This window comes from Phymastichus coffea, unplaced genomic scaffold, assembly GCF_024137745.1.
Source record: "Phymastichus coffea isolate CEN01 unplaced genomic scaffold, Cenicafe_Pcof_1.1 PCOF00006, whole genome shotgun sequence".
Classification (NCBI taxonomy): domain Eukaryota; kingdom Metazoa; phylum Arthropoda; class Insecta; order Hymenoptera; family Eulophidae; genus Phymastichus; species Phymastichus coffea.
Genome location: NW_026706817.1, coordinates 9,091,116 through 9,107,972, shown reverse-complemented (window position 1 = coordinate 9,107,972; position 16,857 = coordinate 9,091,116). Strand labels below are relative to the sequence as shown.

At 35.5% G+C, this 16,857-nt stretch overlaps 1 protein-coding gene across 1 annotated transcript in view; it reads left to right on the top strand.

Moving 5' to 3' along the window:
* Positions 1–608: 608 nt before the first annotated feature.
* Positions 609–16,857, top strand: part of LOC131668442 (putative aldehyde dehydrogenase family 7 member A1 homolog) — a 787,423-nt gene continuing 771,174 nt past the window's right edge. The window contains exon 1 of the mRNA XM_058942621.1: positions 609–807. Coding sequence (XP_058798604.1) covers positions 649–807 — 159 coding nt within the window. The 5' untranslated portion in view covers positions 609–648. The remainder of the gene's footprint in view (positions 808–16,857) is intronic.

Sequence of the window (16,857 nt, the reverse complement as noted above, 5' to 3'; positions counted from 1 at the left end):
TATTCATATTGATTCAACCTTATAAATTTTCAACCGTTAATATCTTGTTCGAGCTAATGCGTTAAATCGGAAAATATCTTATAGAAAATAGTGTGTAATGATAAAAATTTAACACTAAACCTACCAGAGCGGTCAAATGACTGCTCCTAAAGCCCGAAAAATAAATGTTTTTTAATTATTATATGATAATTATTTTGTGTATATTGTTTATGATAAATTCTGTATTTAATACAATCAACTGGAAAAGATTAAATGTTTTTTTCAAAAGCCGTCATTTGACCGCCATTCAGTAGAAACAGGCATATATGATATGTCGGTAGGTTTAAGTGTTAATAATATTCAATCATATTCCATTGAATTTATTAAATTAAGTATATTAAAATAAAAACTTGTAGGTTAAAAAAATAAAATAATATAAAATTGGAATTCAAAATATAGAGTAGAATAGCTTACATCAAGTTAGATGAAATAAAAATAAGTAAATAAACAGGAATAAATGAATTACATTCTTAGTAAGAATGAATAAAATACCTTATTACAAAAGATAACTACTGATAACATGTATTTTTATAGTATCTTATCTACAGCTGTAAGTGTGTTGAAATAAACTTGCTTACAGTTTCGTTTCTGAACATTATTATATGAAAAATGTTTCGAGTAGGTTCAAAAAATTTATGTTTATATTATTGTAACACATCGTTACAATTATTCCAATTTATACGTAATAAATATGACTTTCTACATGAGCTTGGAATTGAAAATGAAAATCCTGGATATTTTGATGGAAAATGGGGTGGTACTGGAAAAGTAAGTGATATTAACTAAAGGAATTTTTGAGCCTCAAGTTTATGCGTTAATAATTATAGCATAAGAGTAATTTAAGCATATGAATTGCCATAATTTTTGGATTAAGGATTTTAAGTGAAAACTACAAAAATATTGATCGATTTATATTATTTATTAAAAATATTTCAGTATCAAGAACAGAAATATTATGAAATAAAAATATGAATAAAAACACAAATACTATATATTTCAAATCAATTTATTACTTCACTATACATACAAAATATTTTATATTTGAAACCTTCATGAAAAAGTTGTGAACGATCTTCCTAAGTTGACTCGGATTAATACTTTATCAAACCGTTTATTTGTTATAAACTGAATCATGAATAATACTTCCACAAATCATGAAAAAATAATTTAGAAAATTGGTGGAAGTTCGTTTCAGTAAATCAAATAAGATATAAAGGTATTAGAATTGTTTCGATTAAATCTAAAAATAGTTTTCTTATGTAAATATTACAACCGTTAAAATAAATGTCTAATAGGCTTGATGTTTTAGAATTGGAGATAATTGACTGTGAAATTTATAGTCTTTAACACAAATAAAACTATAAATGAGGTGGATAACATATTTATACGAAATCTTGGCGAATAATTTATTTAAATTGTTAATAAAAAAGTATCACTTTCAAAGGTGCTTTAAAATTTAAAATAATTTTCAAAAATTATACACTCGACAGGGTAACTAGCATCTGAATATAACCTTAAACTTTTCACAATCATTTACTCAATTTAAAGATTAATATAGACATAGTTTAGAAACATATAATCTGTCTCGACGAAATAAAATTAATGATACATATTCTAACAAAATATAACGAAATTTGGTAGATATTGTTTTTTCAAATCAAATTCTTAAAATTTTAAAAATCACAAATGTCAATAAAACCTACGACGAAAATCTTTGGTTTATCATATGATTGTGTATGTGTTCAAATAATACAACAATGTTCATGCGATATTAATTTACATATATTTGTACATGGTATCAAATAATTCATAAAATTATATATCATTATAAATAAAACCAAAACATTTTTATATTTCAGAAAAACAGATTTCGACAAAGCTAACGACGAAATTGTGCAAATCGATTACGTACGCTTTCTACTATTACAAAAATATTCATCACATATTTGTTTGCGAGATTTGTAATTTTCACTATTATAGCACAATATTAGTTATCGTTAGTCAGCTTAAATGAAATGATATTGTCTTCAATTTTATCATTTAATCTATCATTTTTTAAAGCTTTATATTAATCAACAGTTAACAAGTATATTTTCATATGAAAAAAATCAAAAATTAAATATCTTCATTTTTTCATATACTTAACCTGTAATTATATATGCAAATATCCGTCTCTTTTTTCTCGCTATCTTTTTAATGTTTAAACTATCTAGAACATACGTAATTTCAACATATTATTTAATATTTTTTTTATATTTAGAATTGATGTATTAAAGTATTTTATATTCTAGAATTTTTATTTATATAAACTAGCGTTATCAAGGGCACGAAGCGTTCTTTTTCGTTTGATTTTTATTGGTAAATAAAAATTCAGTTAAATTTATATTTGTAGATTTAGTTGTAATTTCATATCTAATGACGTAACAGATGTTCAGGTATGTACTATAGGTAATAGGAAGTATACTGAGTTCATATAATCTTTTCCATTTTCTTTTGCGTCTGACAATTACATTTTCTTTATTGTCTAACAAATGTTTGTACTTCTTGTACGATATCCCTAATTCAATAAATATATTTTGTTGACAAAAATACTGGAAGTTTAGTTTTGGCTCATTTGGGAAAGTGCTTTTCACATTAAATTTCAACATTTTTACTTTCAGCTGTCAACGTTACTGTCATCCTTTACCTATTTATCCATTTCGTTTTTAACTCTATATTTATATTTATAAATGAAATTTTTTAAAAGTTACATTGTACCTTATTTCTTCAAATTACTTTTCAGTATTTCCTACAAAATATTAATTACTGATTATCTTTATTGATGATTATACATATTCGAAGCTAAACTTCATTAAATAAATATTCAGTAAATTCATATCCTACAAATAAATGTAATTAAAGTGTATTTAAATTATTCAACATAATATTTTAAGGTTAAACCGTTGGGTGAATATGAAGTTTATTTTTCTCCTAATTCCTACGAATCATCTTATTTTCCCGCAATCAATCAAAAATATCTTAAACCATTTATTGGCACGGATTGACTACCAATTCCTTTAAATAAACATACATGCCATTACAGATAGTAACTCATATGACCATAGTCCAGTCAACCAGAAAACGAATAAACTAGTTTGACTTTGAAACCTATCTCAAATGCGCAGCTTTATCACTAATATTTAATACAGTAGAATAAGAGAGGCACTTTTTTTCCTAGCAATTGAAAGCGGGAAAGAGATAAGAGATAAATAAATAAATTCATCACAAAATTTATATCAAATAACGTCAATTTTATTTATAAAATATTTATAACAGCAAATTTATATTGGTTTATTTACAATAGAATTGGTAGATAACATTTCAATATAATACCTTCAATGTAGCATGTACGCTAATAATGTCATTTTCTTTCAATTACGTATCTTTCGCTAATTTTTTAGTAACCATCAATTTTGAAACCAATTCAATTTGGGAAAAATATAAAAATTATTTTACAGAAGATTTAAAAGAAAATAAATATTATTAATATTATATACGGTGGTTCTGAAACATTTTATGAAACTTCTATCATTGGATTCACCTTGAAAAATTATTTAAGATAAAATTTGTTGTTTATTTATTCAAATATGAAGTATTATTATGGGAAACTTTATTAATAATACACAGAATAAAAAAATGCAGTATATAATACAATATAAAAGTAGCACGTAACGCAGTACGTGATAACACACACAATAATTGAAATAGTCTTTAGTTCATTAATAAGCACTGTAATTAATACTGTATATAAAACACTGAACAACTTGATGTGAAAACTGTCTATAGAAAAATGCGACTGGCTGTCGCGTCGGCTACTTCCGGACTGACCCCTTGCCTTGCACTAGAGAGAGTGCATCCTTCGGGACTCCTTGAGAGGAAGGGGACAGGGCCATAAAATAAGGGCCTCCTACAAAGCCATAAACATAGCTTTCCTTTCCTCACTGATGTAGAAGTGTGCATGTTGTTGTAATATTCCAACACCCTTCCTCAACGACACACACTCGTGGTAGATTACTGACACACTAATCCGCTCTTTTCTGCCAAGTTTTGCAACTTTAATTTTCCTAATGGCTTCGTTAGCATGTCGGCAACCATTTCCTCTGTAGGGCAATATTTGTAATCCATAATACCATTTTTCTTGATATCTCTGATGAAATGATATTTTATATCGATGTGTTTGCTGCGATTGCTGAATTTTCCGTTTTCAACAAGCTTCAAGCAGCTCTGATTATTATCTTCGTAAATAATCGTCGTGTCCTGCGCCTTTCGCTCGAAATCTTCAAGTAGATAGCGTATCCATAAACCTTCTCGAGTTGCTTCCGCAAGAGCAATGTACTCTGCATGGGTCGATGAATCGGCAACGCAGGTCTGTTTTCGACAGGCCCAGCTTATTGGTGAGCCATAAAACTGAAACAGGTAGCCGCTATTAGATTTTCTGTCGCTGCGGTTTTCCGCCCAATCTGCGTCTGCATAGCCAATTAGCCCTGAAACTCCTTTTTTCTGTCCTAAGCGAAGTTCGTAATTGACTGTGCCCTTTAAATAACGAGCGATCCTTTTTGCCTCGTTCCAATCTGCTTTTGTAAGCGACCTGTTATATTGACTCAAAATTGTCACACTAACAGCAATATCTGGCCTTGTATTCACCGCTAAATAGAGCAATGATCCTATTAATTGCTGGTACTTCTCGCTGTTCGGCATCGGTTCATCATCTTGTCTTGCTTTCAAATATCCTTGATCTAGTGGAATACGTGAAATTTTCGCATCCTCGAGACCAAAACGATTTAAAATGTTCCTGATATAAGTCGACTGCTTGATGCAAAAAATGCCATCTGCATTTCTTCGTATTTCCATGCCTAGATAATAACTTAGCATGCCGAGATCCTTGAGCTGAAACTTTTTACTCAAAAATGTTGAAACTTCATCGATTGATTTCACGTCCTTGGCTGCGATCAAAAAATCATCTACATAGACTATCAAATACACAATTTTATCACCGTTGATTTTTGTATACAAGCAGGGGTCTACAACGCTTGATACAAATCCATATTCTTTCAAATAGTCACTGAGTTGATCGTGCCAAACTTTAGCGGCTTGCTTTAATCCATAGATGCCTTTAATCAATCTGCATACATTTTCTTCTTTTCCCTCGATGTATCCTTCGGGTTGACTCATATAAATCCGTTCCTTTAGTGTTCCATTTAGAAAGGCAGTCTTCGCGTCGAAGTGCTTTACGACCATACCTTTTTGACCTGCGACGGTGAGAAGCGTACGAAAGGTTGCTTGCTTTACGACAGGAGCAAACACCTCGTCATAATCGACGCCGTATTTTTGAGAGAAACCTCGAGCAACGAGGCGAGCCGTATATCTCTCTACTTTTCCTTTTGCATTGCACTTTTTTGTAAAAACCCATTTGCAAGTGACAATGTTCTGCTCGCTAGGTCGCGGCACTGTTTTCCATGTGCCGTTTGATCGCAAAGACTCGATCTCTTCATCCATAGCCTTCTTCCAATTTTCTTTTTCAGACCTTGATAAGGCCTCCGAGACAGTACGCGGGTTGCTCTCTTCTTTAGCTAATTTTGCTGTAGCTACATACCTGTCTGGCGGCACGCCCCTATTTGACCTATTGGAGCGTCGAACCGCTGCGGGGTCTGCTGCAGGTATATGAGCGACCGGTGCGTACCCACAGTGGCTGCTGCTTGTCTCATCTGGAGTAATAAAATCATCGGCGTCCAAACTGTTGTCGTTCTCATCAGTAGACTCACTCGAACTGCTGGCGTTGTCAGGTATATTCTCTCCTTCATCATCGCATTGTTTGCATCTCGAGAATATAACTTCGAATTTTGAAGCATCATCTTTTTTCAAAGTATCACCAAAATGCACATCTCGGCTAATCTTGATTTCGTTTGTCCTTGGATTGAGAAGTCGATAAGCCTTCGATTCCTCCGAATAGCCAACGAAAATCATTTTTTCGGATTTGTCATCCAACTTCTTGCGCAGCTCGTCCTCGACGTGTCTATAGGCCGCGCAGCCGAAAATGCGCAGATGCTCCAAACTTGGTTTTCTGCCGTACCATAATTCGTATGGTGTTTTGCCTGTCACTCGCGTAGGTAATCTATTTTGCAAATAACATGCAGTGTGAATTGCTTCACCCCAATACTTTTTACCTAGTTCAGCATCTGAGAGCATACATCGTGTTGCATCCGTCAAATATCTGTTTTTTCTCTCTGCCACGCCGTTTTGCGGTGGCGAATAGGGTGCTGTGTACTGAATGCGAATCCCTTCCTTTTGCAGATAATCTCGCAAATCACGATTTACGTACTCTCGTCCTCGATCTGACCTAATCATCTTTATGGTCTTGCTAAATTGTGTCTTGCACATCTGCACAAACAACTTAATAAATTTCGCTGCTTCATTTTTGTGCTCCATCAAATACACGTACGTGTATCTCGAATAATCATCGATGATAGTCAGAGCGTATTTCTTGTGGCCAGCTGTAAACTCTGGCATCGAGCAGACATCTGTATGAATTAAGTCGAGGCGGGCCTTTGTTTTGCTCAACGATTGCTTTGGAAATGCCAAGCGAGGCATTTTTCCCTTAAAACAGCACTCGCAAAGCTCGCGCTTGCCACAATCGTTTACCTGAATGCCTGTAGCAAGGCCGTTCGCCACTAATTCCTTTATTGCTCCAGGATGCCGATGCCCAAAACGCCTGTGCCACACGTGCAAGCAGTTTTCTGAGTGTCCCTCGCTGCTTTCCACCTTTATTGCTTGATTTGCCGAGCAGGCTCTTTCCGGAGTTTTTATCTCATAGAGATCCGAATGAGAAGGCGCGCGCGCGAATGCTTTCACCACACCATCCTTCACAACACTACAGCCATCGTCTTTGAAAATAAGCACGTACCCATCATTTGTCATTTTTCTGACCGACAATAAATTTGTCCCCAAGCCGGGAACGAGCAGTAAGTCTTTTATTTCCAACTCTGAGATTTTTTCATCGCCAACTTATGGCTCCAGACCCTTTGCCGCCGATTTCTGCTTTTCGTTTGTCCGCGAGACGGACGAAGCCTTTATGGCTCGAGTCTATCCTTGTGAAAAAATCTCGAGACTGCACCATGTGGCTCGTTGCTCCTGAGTCCACGATCCAGCTGCATTCTGTTGTTTTCGCGCCGAGGCATACCTCGCTACATGTGTTGAGTGAAGCTTGCACTAAATAGACAAAATATCCTTCTCCGCTGTCCTCCGAAACTTTATTGCTCTTTTCCTGCTGTTTGTCCTGCTGTTTCTTCTTTGCTAACCAAGCCTTGAATTTTTCACATTTTGGCCTTATGTGTCCTTCTTCCTTGCAGAAATAACAGCCCTTCTTTTTCTTTTGAGAGCCGCTGCTATTTGCCTGATGAGCAGCTTTCATGGCTGTTCCTATGTTTACACTTTCTCTTATTTCTTGAGTCCCCTTACGCCTCCTGTATTCGTCGATCAATCGACTCTTGATAAATTCTGACGTAAGATCCTTTTCGGGCCTACTCTCCAATGCCGTAATGAGAGTATCATAAGATTCTGGTATACTTGATAAGTAAAAGCACATTACCACATCATCTGGTACATTCATACCCAGTCCGCTCAACTTATCAAAGCTATCCGACAATGTAACAATGTGTTCTTCCATATTACCTCCTTCTTCGAGAAAAGTTCGACACAAACGCTTCAAGAGATGTACCTTATTTGAAGTCGTTGATTTGTTGTAATATGATTCCAGAGCCAACCATGCCTCACGCGCTGTCTTACCTTTGATAAAACGCAATTGACTATCTTCAACAGTCATGCCAATCGTTATGCGAGCAATTTTATCCTTTTCAAGCCATTTCTTGTTGGCTAGTTCGGCAGCGGCTTTAGTAGCGTCGTCAGCTCCAGCGACAGGCGTGCACGCGGCCGGTTTGTCCTGATTGACCGCGTCCCACGCATCGTTGTCATCTTCTAACAATAATTGCAACTTATAACTCCATGTTGTATAATTATTGCCATTCAGCTTTTCCACATTGAAACGTAATTTGTCAGCCATCGCGTAAAAACTCGATTCACTTTATCACAGTTCACTTTCAGTGTTTTAACTCTTTAACTTCAATTGTCTTTTTACTGCGTTACTCAACTTTATGTGCACTTTTATTGGATTATTACTGGGCCCATAACCTGTTGTTTATTTATTCAAATATGAAGTATTATTATGAGAAACTTTATTAATAATACACAGAATAAAAAAATGCAGTATATAATACAATATAAAAGTAGCACGTAACACAGTACGTGATAACACACACAATAATTGAAATAGTCTTTAGTTCATTAATAAGCACTGTAATTAAAACTGTAATTACTGTATATAAAACACTGAACAACTTGATGTGAAAACTGTCTATAGAAAAATGCGACTGGCTGTCGCGTCGGCTACTTCCGGACTGACAGCTTGCCTTGCACTAGAGAGAGTGCATCCTTCGGGACTCCTTGAGAGGAAGGGGACAGGGCCATAAAATAAGGGCCTCCTACAAAGCCATAAACATAGCTTTCCTTTCCTCACTGATGTAGAAGTGTGCATGTTGTTGTAATATTCCAACAAAATTATTTAAAATTTTTTTGGTAATTATTTTAGTAATTATTTTGGTAATGGTTTTATGAGCTGACACCATTATCCTTAATTACCATTCCTACAAAAAAAGCCCTAGGTCACAGAAAAGCTGCAAACCATGATGCGCGCTCGTGATGCTCTCTTTAAGTGCTTCAAAAAAACAGATTCTCTCTATGATTTAATTAAATACCGTACTGTTTGCAACTCCCTCTCCAATACTCTTCATACGGCAAGAAATTCGTACATCCTTAATAATATCCACCATGCCAACTATCAAACAAAAATGGCAAACTCTTCATGACATTGGTATTGCTAGCAGACAATTGCCCTCTCCACTGCTTTTCTTTTTTCCTGATACCCTCAATGACCACTACGCTGAATCTTACTCAGCAGAGATTTAAAGATATCATTAACGTATCTTCTCACAATCCTATTTTTCATCATTCTTTTCCTTTCTTCACGTTCTCTAATATCTCTCTACTTGAGGTCGAGCTTGAGGTCAGAGCGCTTTGCTCGAGGAGTAAGGGCGTTGATGGTCTTACTGCTCAAATGCTCAAGATTGGCTTGAATTCCCTTGCTCCTCAACTAACGCATATCATTAACCAGTCTATTATTACATTCATTTTTCCTTCCTCCTGGAAGCTCACCCTTATCTGTCCGTTATCTAAAACCAAAGCTTCCCAGTCTCCATCTGATACCAGACCTGTAGCCCAGCTCTCTGAGCCGTCCTAGGTTATGGAACATTTACTTTATATGTATCTTTCTTCTTATTTGAATGTTCATAATCTCTTCGATGTGAGGCAGGCTGGTTTTCAGAGGGGCCACTTGACCAAGACCGCCCTAGTGGGCCTTCTTGTTGATATTAGGCATGCTATTGAGTTGAGACAAGTTACTATCCTCTTGTTCTTTGACTTTTCTAAGGCTTTTGACGCGATCCCTCTTGATCTTCTCATTTCTAAAATAAGGGCCTGCAATGTTGCTAATTCAACACTCCCTTGGTTTTTTAGCTACTTGACTGAACGGCTGCAGGCTATTGTTGATCAGGGTGGTTTCGTGTCCCAGTAGTTGCCTGCTCAGACTTGTGTCTCTCAGGGTAGTGTCCTAGGACCACTCCTTTTTGCTATTTTTATAAATAATCTACCTAAAGTACTATTATTTTGTCGATACATTATCTATGCCGATGATACCTAAATTTACTATCATTATTTCCTCTCTGAAATCTTTGATCATCTTAATAGAGTGCAACTTGATGCGCAGGCTATTGCTGATTGGACCAGGCTCAACGGTTTCCAACTTATTGTTGCTAAGACAAATACGATTATTATTGGCAGTGAATCCTATATTTTATTTTTAAACCTTAGTTCACTTCTACAGATCACCGTTGACAAAAATCCTATAACCTTCTACCTCTCGGTCAGGAGCCTCGGCCTCACAATCTCATCTACACTCCATTGAACAACTATTATATTAACATCATTAAAAAGGTCTATCTTAATCTAAACTTCCTTAAATTTTATAGAAAATCCCTATCTATCTCTACCAGAAAATACCTTGTATAAACACTAATTTTTTCTCACTTTAATTACGCTTCTCTGACTTTTTATCAACTAGATAAAACTAGATCCAAGTAATAGCTCTTTCATCATAGAGTCAGTTCCGAATCTCTTTCAAATATTCCGTCTTTCTTAAAGCTACCAACCGTCTCACTTCCTTTTAATGTTTCAGCCTTCACGTCTACTTCACAATCTCACAACATCTTCGCAAACATTTCTATCTACACAATCCTGGATTCTACTTTGCCTATAATTTTCTTCCTTTTAATTCACTTCATTAATTGTTTCTCTCTACATTATCATTCTTAATCATTATTCTGTTTCCCTTTTGTTCTTTCGGCTATTTTCTTCGAATGTTCTTGAGATGCTTACATATATTTATATACTTATATATCTATTATTTCTCTCGTTTGCCTATATACTGACTCAGGTTCTTCTTTAGGTGTGTTTCTTGCCTCTACTTTTAATACTCTTTTGTGTTTTTAATAGTTTTTTACGTTTTATTTTAACCGTATTTATTTTTAACTTTATTTTATTTAGCTTATTATTTAGTTTCAAGTTTTATTGTTCATCTTTAATTGTAAATTTTTACACTGCGCTTTTTATTGCTATTTATTTATTTGTTATTTATTTTGTTATTTATTTTCAAGTTCATTTTTATTCTTTTCGATTGTATTTTTTTGTAACCTTATAACCTTATTGCCTAATATTTTATTGCTTGTTTTTTTATTGTAAATTTTGCAAAGGGGGAAATTATTTCGCCGCTTATTATGCCGATACTGCGCCCCTGCGAATTAGAGTGGACTCTATTCCAGTAAAGGGAGCTGGCGCGAACTCCCACGAACGCGAATTCAACGTGATGACGGGAAAGGTGAAGGAAGCAAGCCGGTATAATTAAAAAAGGCAATCTTTTTATTACGCTACCATCACCGATACAATAATAATAAGCGGAAACTATACTTAATATAACAATTGTGAGTGCAGACGCTTAAACCATTTAAACGCGACAAACAGGCGAAATCTAGGAGCATATTCGCTAGACTATTTAGACGCGACAAATAAGTGAAATTTAGGAGCGTATTCGCTCATCTATCTCAGCGCGACAGATAAAAGATCATGGCGTTGCACCGGACGAGAACTGGTGCGGGAGAGAATTAGCGAGAAAATATTTTATGCGACCCACCGGATGACTCCATCCGTGGCTCCCTGGTGGAGAGCCGCCGTCGCTGGAAATGCAGCCCCGCTGTCAGTGGAGCTCGTAGAACCACCGATGATAGTCTGCTGATCGCTGGGGGCATCCCCGGCTCCTTAATCGCCTAATGGTGGTAGACGAAGGGGGCTGCTGGAAGCAGCCGAATATCCACAGACGAAAAGATCTGAACCTCACTGGTTGTCAGTCTCACTAATCGCAGCCGGTGCACCGTCGGTCCAAGAAGTAGCTCTTGTGACCTGATTACGGAATCTTCTAAGCTGTTCTGCCAGTCCACTCCTAATCGCTCGATTTTCTTTCTTTTTGCCCTTCTTTTAGTGGCACGAGCCGTACTCTCCGCGTTCTCGCTAGCCCTTCTCGCTCTCTTACCCTCTCCTTCTAGCTCTCGGTCTTCCTCGCGCCGTCTTCTCCGCCGGCCACGCCCTCCTCTATCCAGGCCCTGCAACGAAACGAGCGCGTAAATATTATGCCGCCATAGCCACGCTCGGCCATACCATCCGTGCGAGGAGAGTGCCGCGTACAGAGCGAGCGAATATCGTCATGAGCCCTGGCACAATTTTAACCAGCTTATGTTTTGTGCTCTCACTGCTTATAGCCTACGGGGTTATAGCCCAAGGTTTAATAAATGCTCAATTAATCAATCAATCTCCTTCAATAGGCTATAGCTATGCATAGTAAAAGGAGTATGCGTCTCTCTCTAGCTTGAGATGTGTATGGAACGGGTATGCTTGCTAAGGCGAACGTCAAGCTTATATTAAAAGACAGAGCTCAGTGCCTCACCCGTACTATGTTTGGGAAATCGTCTTTTCCTACGCTTCTCGATCCACCCACCCAGTCTTCCACTTCACACTCTCCTACTTACCTTAGATATATTTATTTATAGTAGTAGACAATGTAATTATTAGAAATTATCTATTTTTTTATTTATTATTTTCATTATACGAGGTCTGTCCGGAAAGTATCGGGCCTACGTTTATATCTTCGCGCCATAGCGTTCGAGCGACCTTTACCGGACAGAAACGTCAACAGTAAAGCCTCACAAATCTATTGGTTACTTACTGATACCTGCCGGACGTATAGTTCATGCGCAGCGTGTCTTTGTTTACCGTGCCTTTTTCGCGTTCGTCGGATTTTGATATTGTCAAAAATGACTGAAAAACAAGATCAACGAATTTGCATCAAATTTTGCTTTCAACTCGGAAAAACGAGTTCGAAAACTATTGAAATGATGCAAAAGGTCTTCGGAAGCGAGTGTATGAGCAAAACACGAATAAAAGAGTGGTATAAACGGTTCAAGGATGGCCGCACTTCTGTCGATAGTGATTCTCGTTCCGGCCGACCTTCGACGACAAAAACCGCAGATAATATTGAGCGGGTGCGACTTGCAATCGAACAAGATCGTCGTATGACTGTGCAAGAACTAGAAGAAGACCTTGGGATACCAAAAACTATCATTTCAGAAACTTTAACCGAAAATTTAGGAATGAAACGCGTGTGTGCGAAATTCATCCCAAAATTGCTCACAGCAGAGCAGAAAAACATTCGCTTAGAAATTGCTCTGGACAATCTGGAAATGGTCAATAATGATGATAATGTGCTTAGAAAAGTTATTACAGGTGATGAATTATGGGTTTATGGTTATGATCCTGAAACAAAACAACAATCTTCACAGTGGAAGCATTCTGAATCGCCAAGACCAAAAAAAGCACGTCAAAGTCGGAGCAATGTTGAGTCAATGTTGAATGTTTTTTTCGATTGTGAAGGTGTTGTATATCACGAATATGCACCAACAGGTCAGACAATCAATAAGGAATACTACGTTCAAATTTTGAAACGTTTGCGTGATGCAGTAAGAAGAAAACGGCCGCACTTTTGGGAAAGTGGTGACTGGCTTCTCCATCACGATAATGCGCCAGCGCATTCATTCAATCTTGTGCAGCAGTTTTTGAGCAAACACAATATCGCATTCCTTCGACAACCTCCATACAGTCCCGACATAGCCCCTTGCGACTTTTGGCTGTTTACATAACTAATAAAACCACTCAAAGGACACCGATTCGATGAGAAAACAACGATTGAAAACAATGGGACGAGTGTACTTAAGGCTATCCCTAAAAGAGAGTTCCAGGACTGTTTTGAAAAGTGAAAACATCGATCGAACCGTGTTATTCAATCAAGTGGGGATTACTTTGAAGAATGCCAGCCACCAGATGATAAAGAATAACGCTAGCACAAAAATATAAAGGTAGACCCGATACTTTCTCGACAGACCTCGTATAAGTAGATAATAAAAGTAATACTGTGTAAACAATGAAATTTATGGCATTTATTTATTTACTATTTCATTATAGACTAGAAATTATCAGCGCGCCGTAATTTTATCAACATCACAATAAAAAATCAAATATTAGTGTAATAATTCGAACAACTAAGAAATTATTATAGCATAAGTCACTTTGGCAGAAGGACAAATCAATTTATATACTCGTAAAGCACACCCAAAGCAGCAAATAAACAAATTATCAACTTTACGTTATAATTATACATTTGCTGAATATTGATTACGAACAGTCTATTTTTATTGGTACAATTCAATGTATACAAAATTTTTAACGATCATAGTAGATCTTTAATCCTCAAATTAAATTTTTAGTGATTCCTATGATCTCACTCTCGACATGGCAACGTAAAGTTGGCCGTGATTAAATCATTTTTCCGTAAATCGATACCTATCTTTTCTAAAGTTTATCCTTGAGATTTATTGATAGTTATAGCAAGAGCCAATCTAATGGAAAATCGTTTAAAAGTAAATAGATATTGATTTTCACAGAATAATGTTATTCAATTAAGAAATATTATATTATTACGTTTGTCCCATGTTAATATTTTACATTGTAATAAATGATTTGAAAAATCAACCACTTGTAACCTTGTTCCATTGCATAAACCTTCACTGAGAATTATATTTCTAATGAACATGACTATGCAAAATTTTCGTAAGCGCAACTTATGAGGAAGGAAATTGGGTGAATTTAGCGAATTAAGATATTCAGGTAAAACAATATCTTCCATATCACCATTATCACGATTCTCCGTGCTATCTATTCCAGTGTAAATGTATTCAGTATTTTTATCTAATAAGTTAGTAATTCTATTATCCATATCATCTACATCAGCATTGATGGATGATAAAATAGCACATTAACTAATATCATCAATTTTTTTTATCTGTGATCAACTTTCCAAAAATGGTTTTAACAATGCATCCATCAACTGGTAATATACAGTGTTCTGGAAGTTGTAAATGATTATCCTGATTGTTCAATGTACCATCACTTACGTCCAACAAATAATTAGCAAATTCAATTTCGTGCAGCAAAAAAATCAATTTCATTTTCAAATGAAGATTACAAAAAGGGAACATAAATGATTATTTTCAAAAGATAAATTTAATATTTCATTATGAGTTCCATTCCCTTTGATTGGAAGATGTTGCCGAAAATCACCACCTAAAATCATTATTCTACCGCCAAATCGTAGATCATTATTCATGATATATCTTAAAGTTCTATCTACTATTTTTCAAGCATATCTAGGGGTCATTCATGCTTCGTTCCAAATAAATACTTCAGTATTTTTTAAAATGATGCCTTCATTGTATTTTAATGTTTGAAGATGAGTCATTGCGCATGCATAAGCGCGCGCTGAACACGCGACTTGGGTGGGAGCATGGAAACGGGCAAACCAAATGTTTTATGTACTGTTTTCTCATTCGGTAGCAGTGTTGCAGCAGTACCTGTGTATGTCATTGTAGAACATTGTATATTTTCTGACAAGAAAAGATTAAAAATGGTAAACAAAAGTTCTACCTGATCCTCCTTGTTCGTCTATATAAAAGCAAGTAAGCCATTATAATCATTTGTACGCGATGTTGCAAGAATTTTATCAAATATTTCTTTTTGTTCGGCATTTAATTGCTGATATTGCTGATTACTTATTGTTGATGATTGTAGTTCACGTTCATTGTTGTCATGAGCGATGTTAATTGTGACATTTTGATCCACTGTTAGAAAATGGGCTAAACTTTTTCCTTCTTTAATTAATATATTATTGATTTCAATATAAGTTAATTGATAACTAAGTTGTATTTTATTGCTATGCGCAAAATCTTCAGATATTGAATTTTTAAATATTTCTCACAATTTTTCAGGATAAACAGGTTGAAAGTGAATCAGTATTTGTGCAAATAAATTTCAGAGTCGGTGAGGCATCATCCAAGTTACTGCTTCTCTTATAGCTTTGTTCCACTCTTCATCATTTTCAATAATTTCTAAATCTAAACAGGCTGCTGTAAAAGATGGGTGCAATACATTATGTATAGTTTTTAAATCGTTATAGCTTGTAATACCTTTTTCATGTAGTAATAATAATCTTAAATAAAATAATTCGATTTGTATAGGACTTACAGAATACATTCGACCTATAACATTAAAATGTTTTTTCCGTATTTCCCACGAAGTAACAGATTGGCCGTTTATTTTTGTTTTCTTGTAGGTAAAATGTTTGGGTATTTCAGGATAATAATGTGACGGTGGGCCATATATGATCAAAAGATTAAAATTTCAAAAGAATAATTTTTCTAATATTAAGACCAACGGCAAAGTTGAAACCATTTCTCATGAGCTGTGGGAACCGAGCCGAGTGTCGCAGGGAAATTTTTCTTGATAGTCTCCAAGCAATAGAATCTATAGTCTAAATTTATATAAGCGTGCATTCCTTTCATTACGCTCTTCTGCCCCTCGTACCTTCGCACTTACATATCAATCTCCAAACACGTGAGCGCTAAGATGCCGATGAGAGAAGAGGGCCATGGGATCGCGTCTGCATCCTATTCACATCATAACTAATGAATTTTTCCCTTTCCAACTAGAAGTTAGGCATTAGAAATTATGAAATAATATTTTTTGAACTTAATTATTTTGATTTCAACAATATATCAAAAATAATTTTTTGGCCTCTTGAAACCTCTTATCGAGTTTTCACTCCGGAGCAGAAAATAGAAAAAAAATTAAAAAAATACGTTAATTTTAATGAATTTACTGTTATTTAGCGAACTTCTACTATATGAAATTAATCTACGAATTTACACAACGTAGCGTGCGAGATAATAAGCATCACTCTATTTTTATTATATTTTATTACCACATAATTATTAAGCGGCGGATTTAATTGTAATATTGTAGTATTAAGTAGTGTATAAGCTATTCACGGTCGATTAGATTTCTTCCGACTTCGATTATTTAATAATTACAAAATTATGAACAAATCTTGGCTGCGAACGATACTCGAAGAGACATCTCACGAGCTAAGGCCTGTACCCTTGCGTCCGCTCCTCCGAT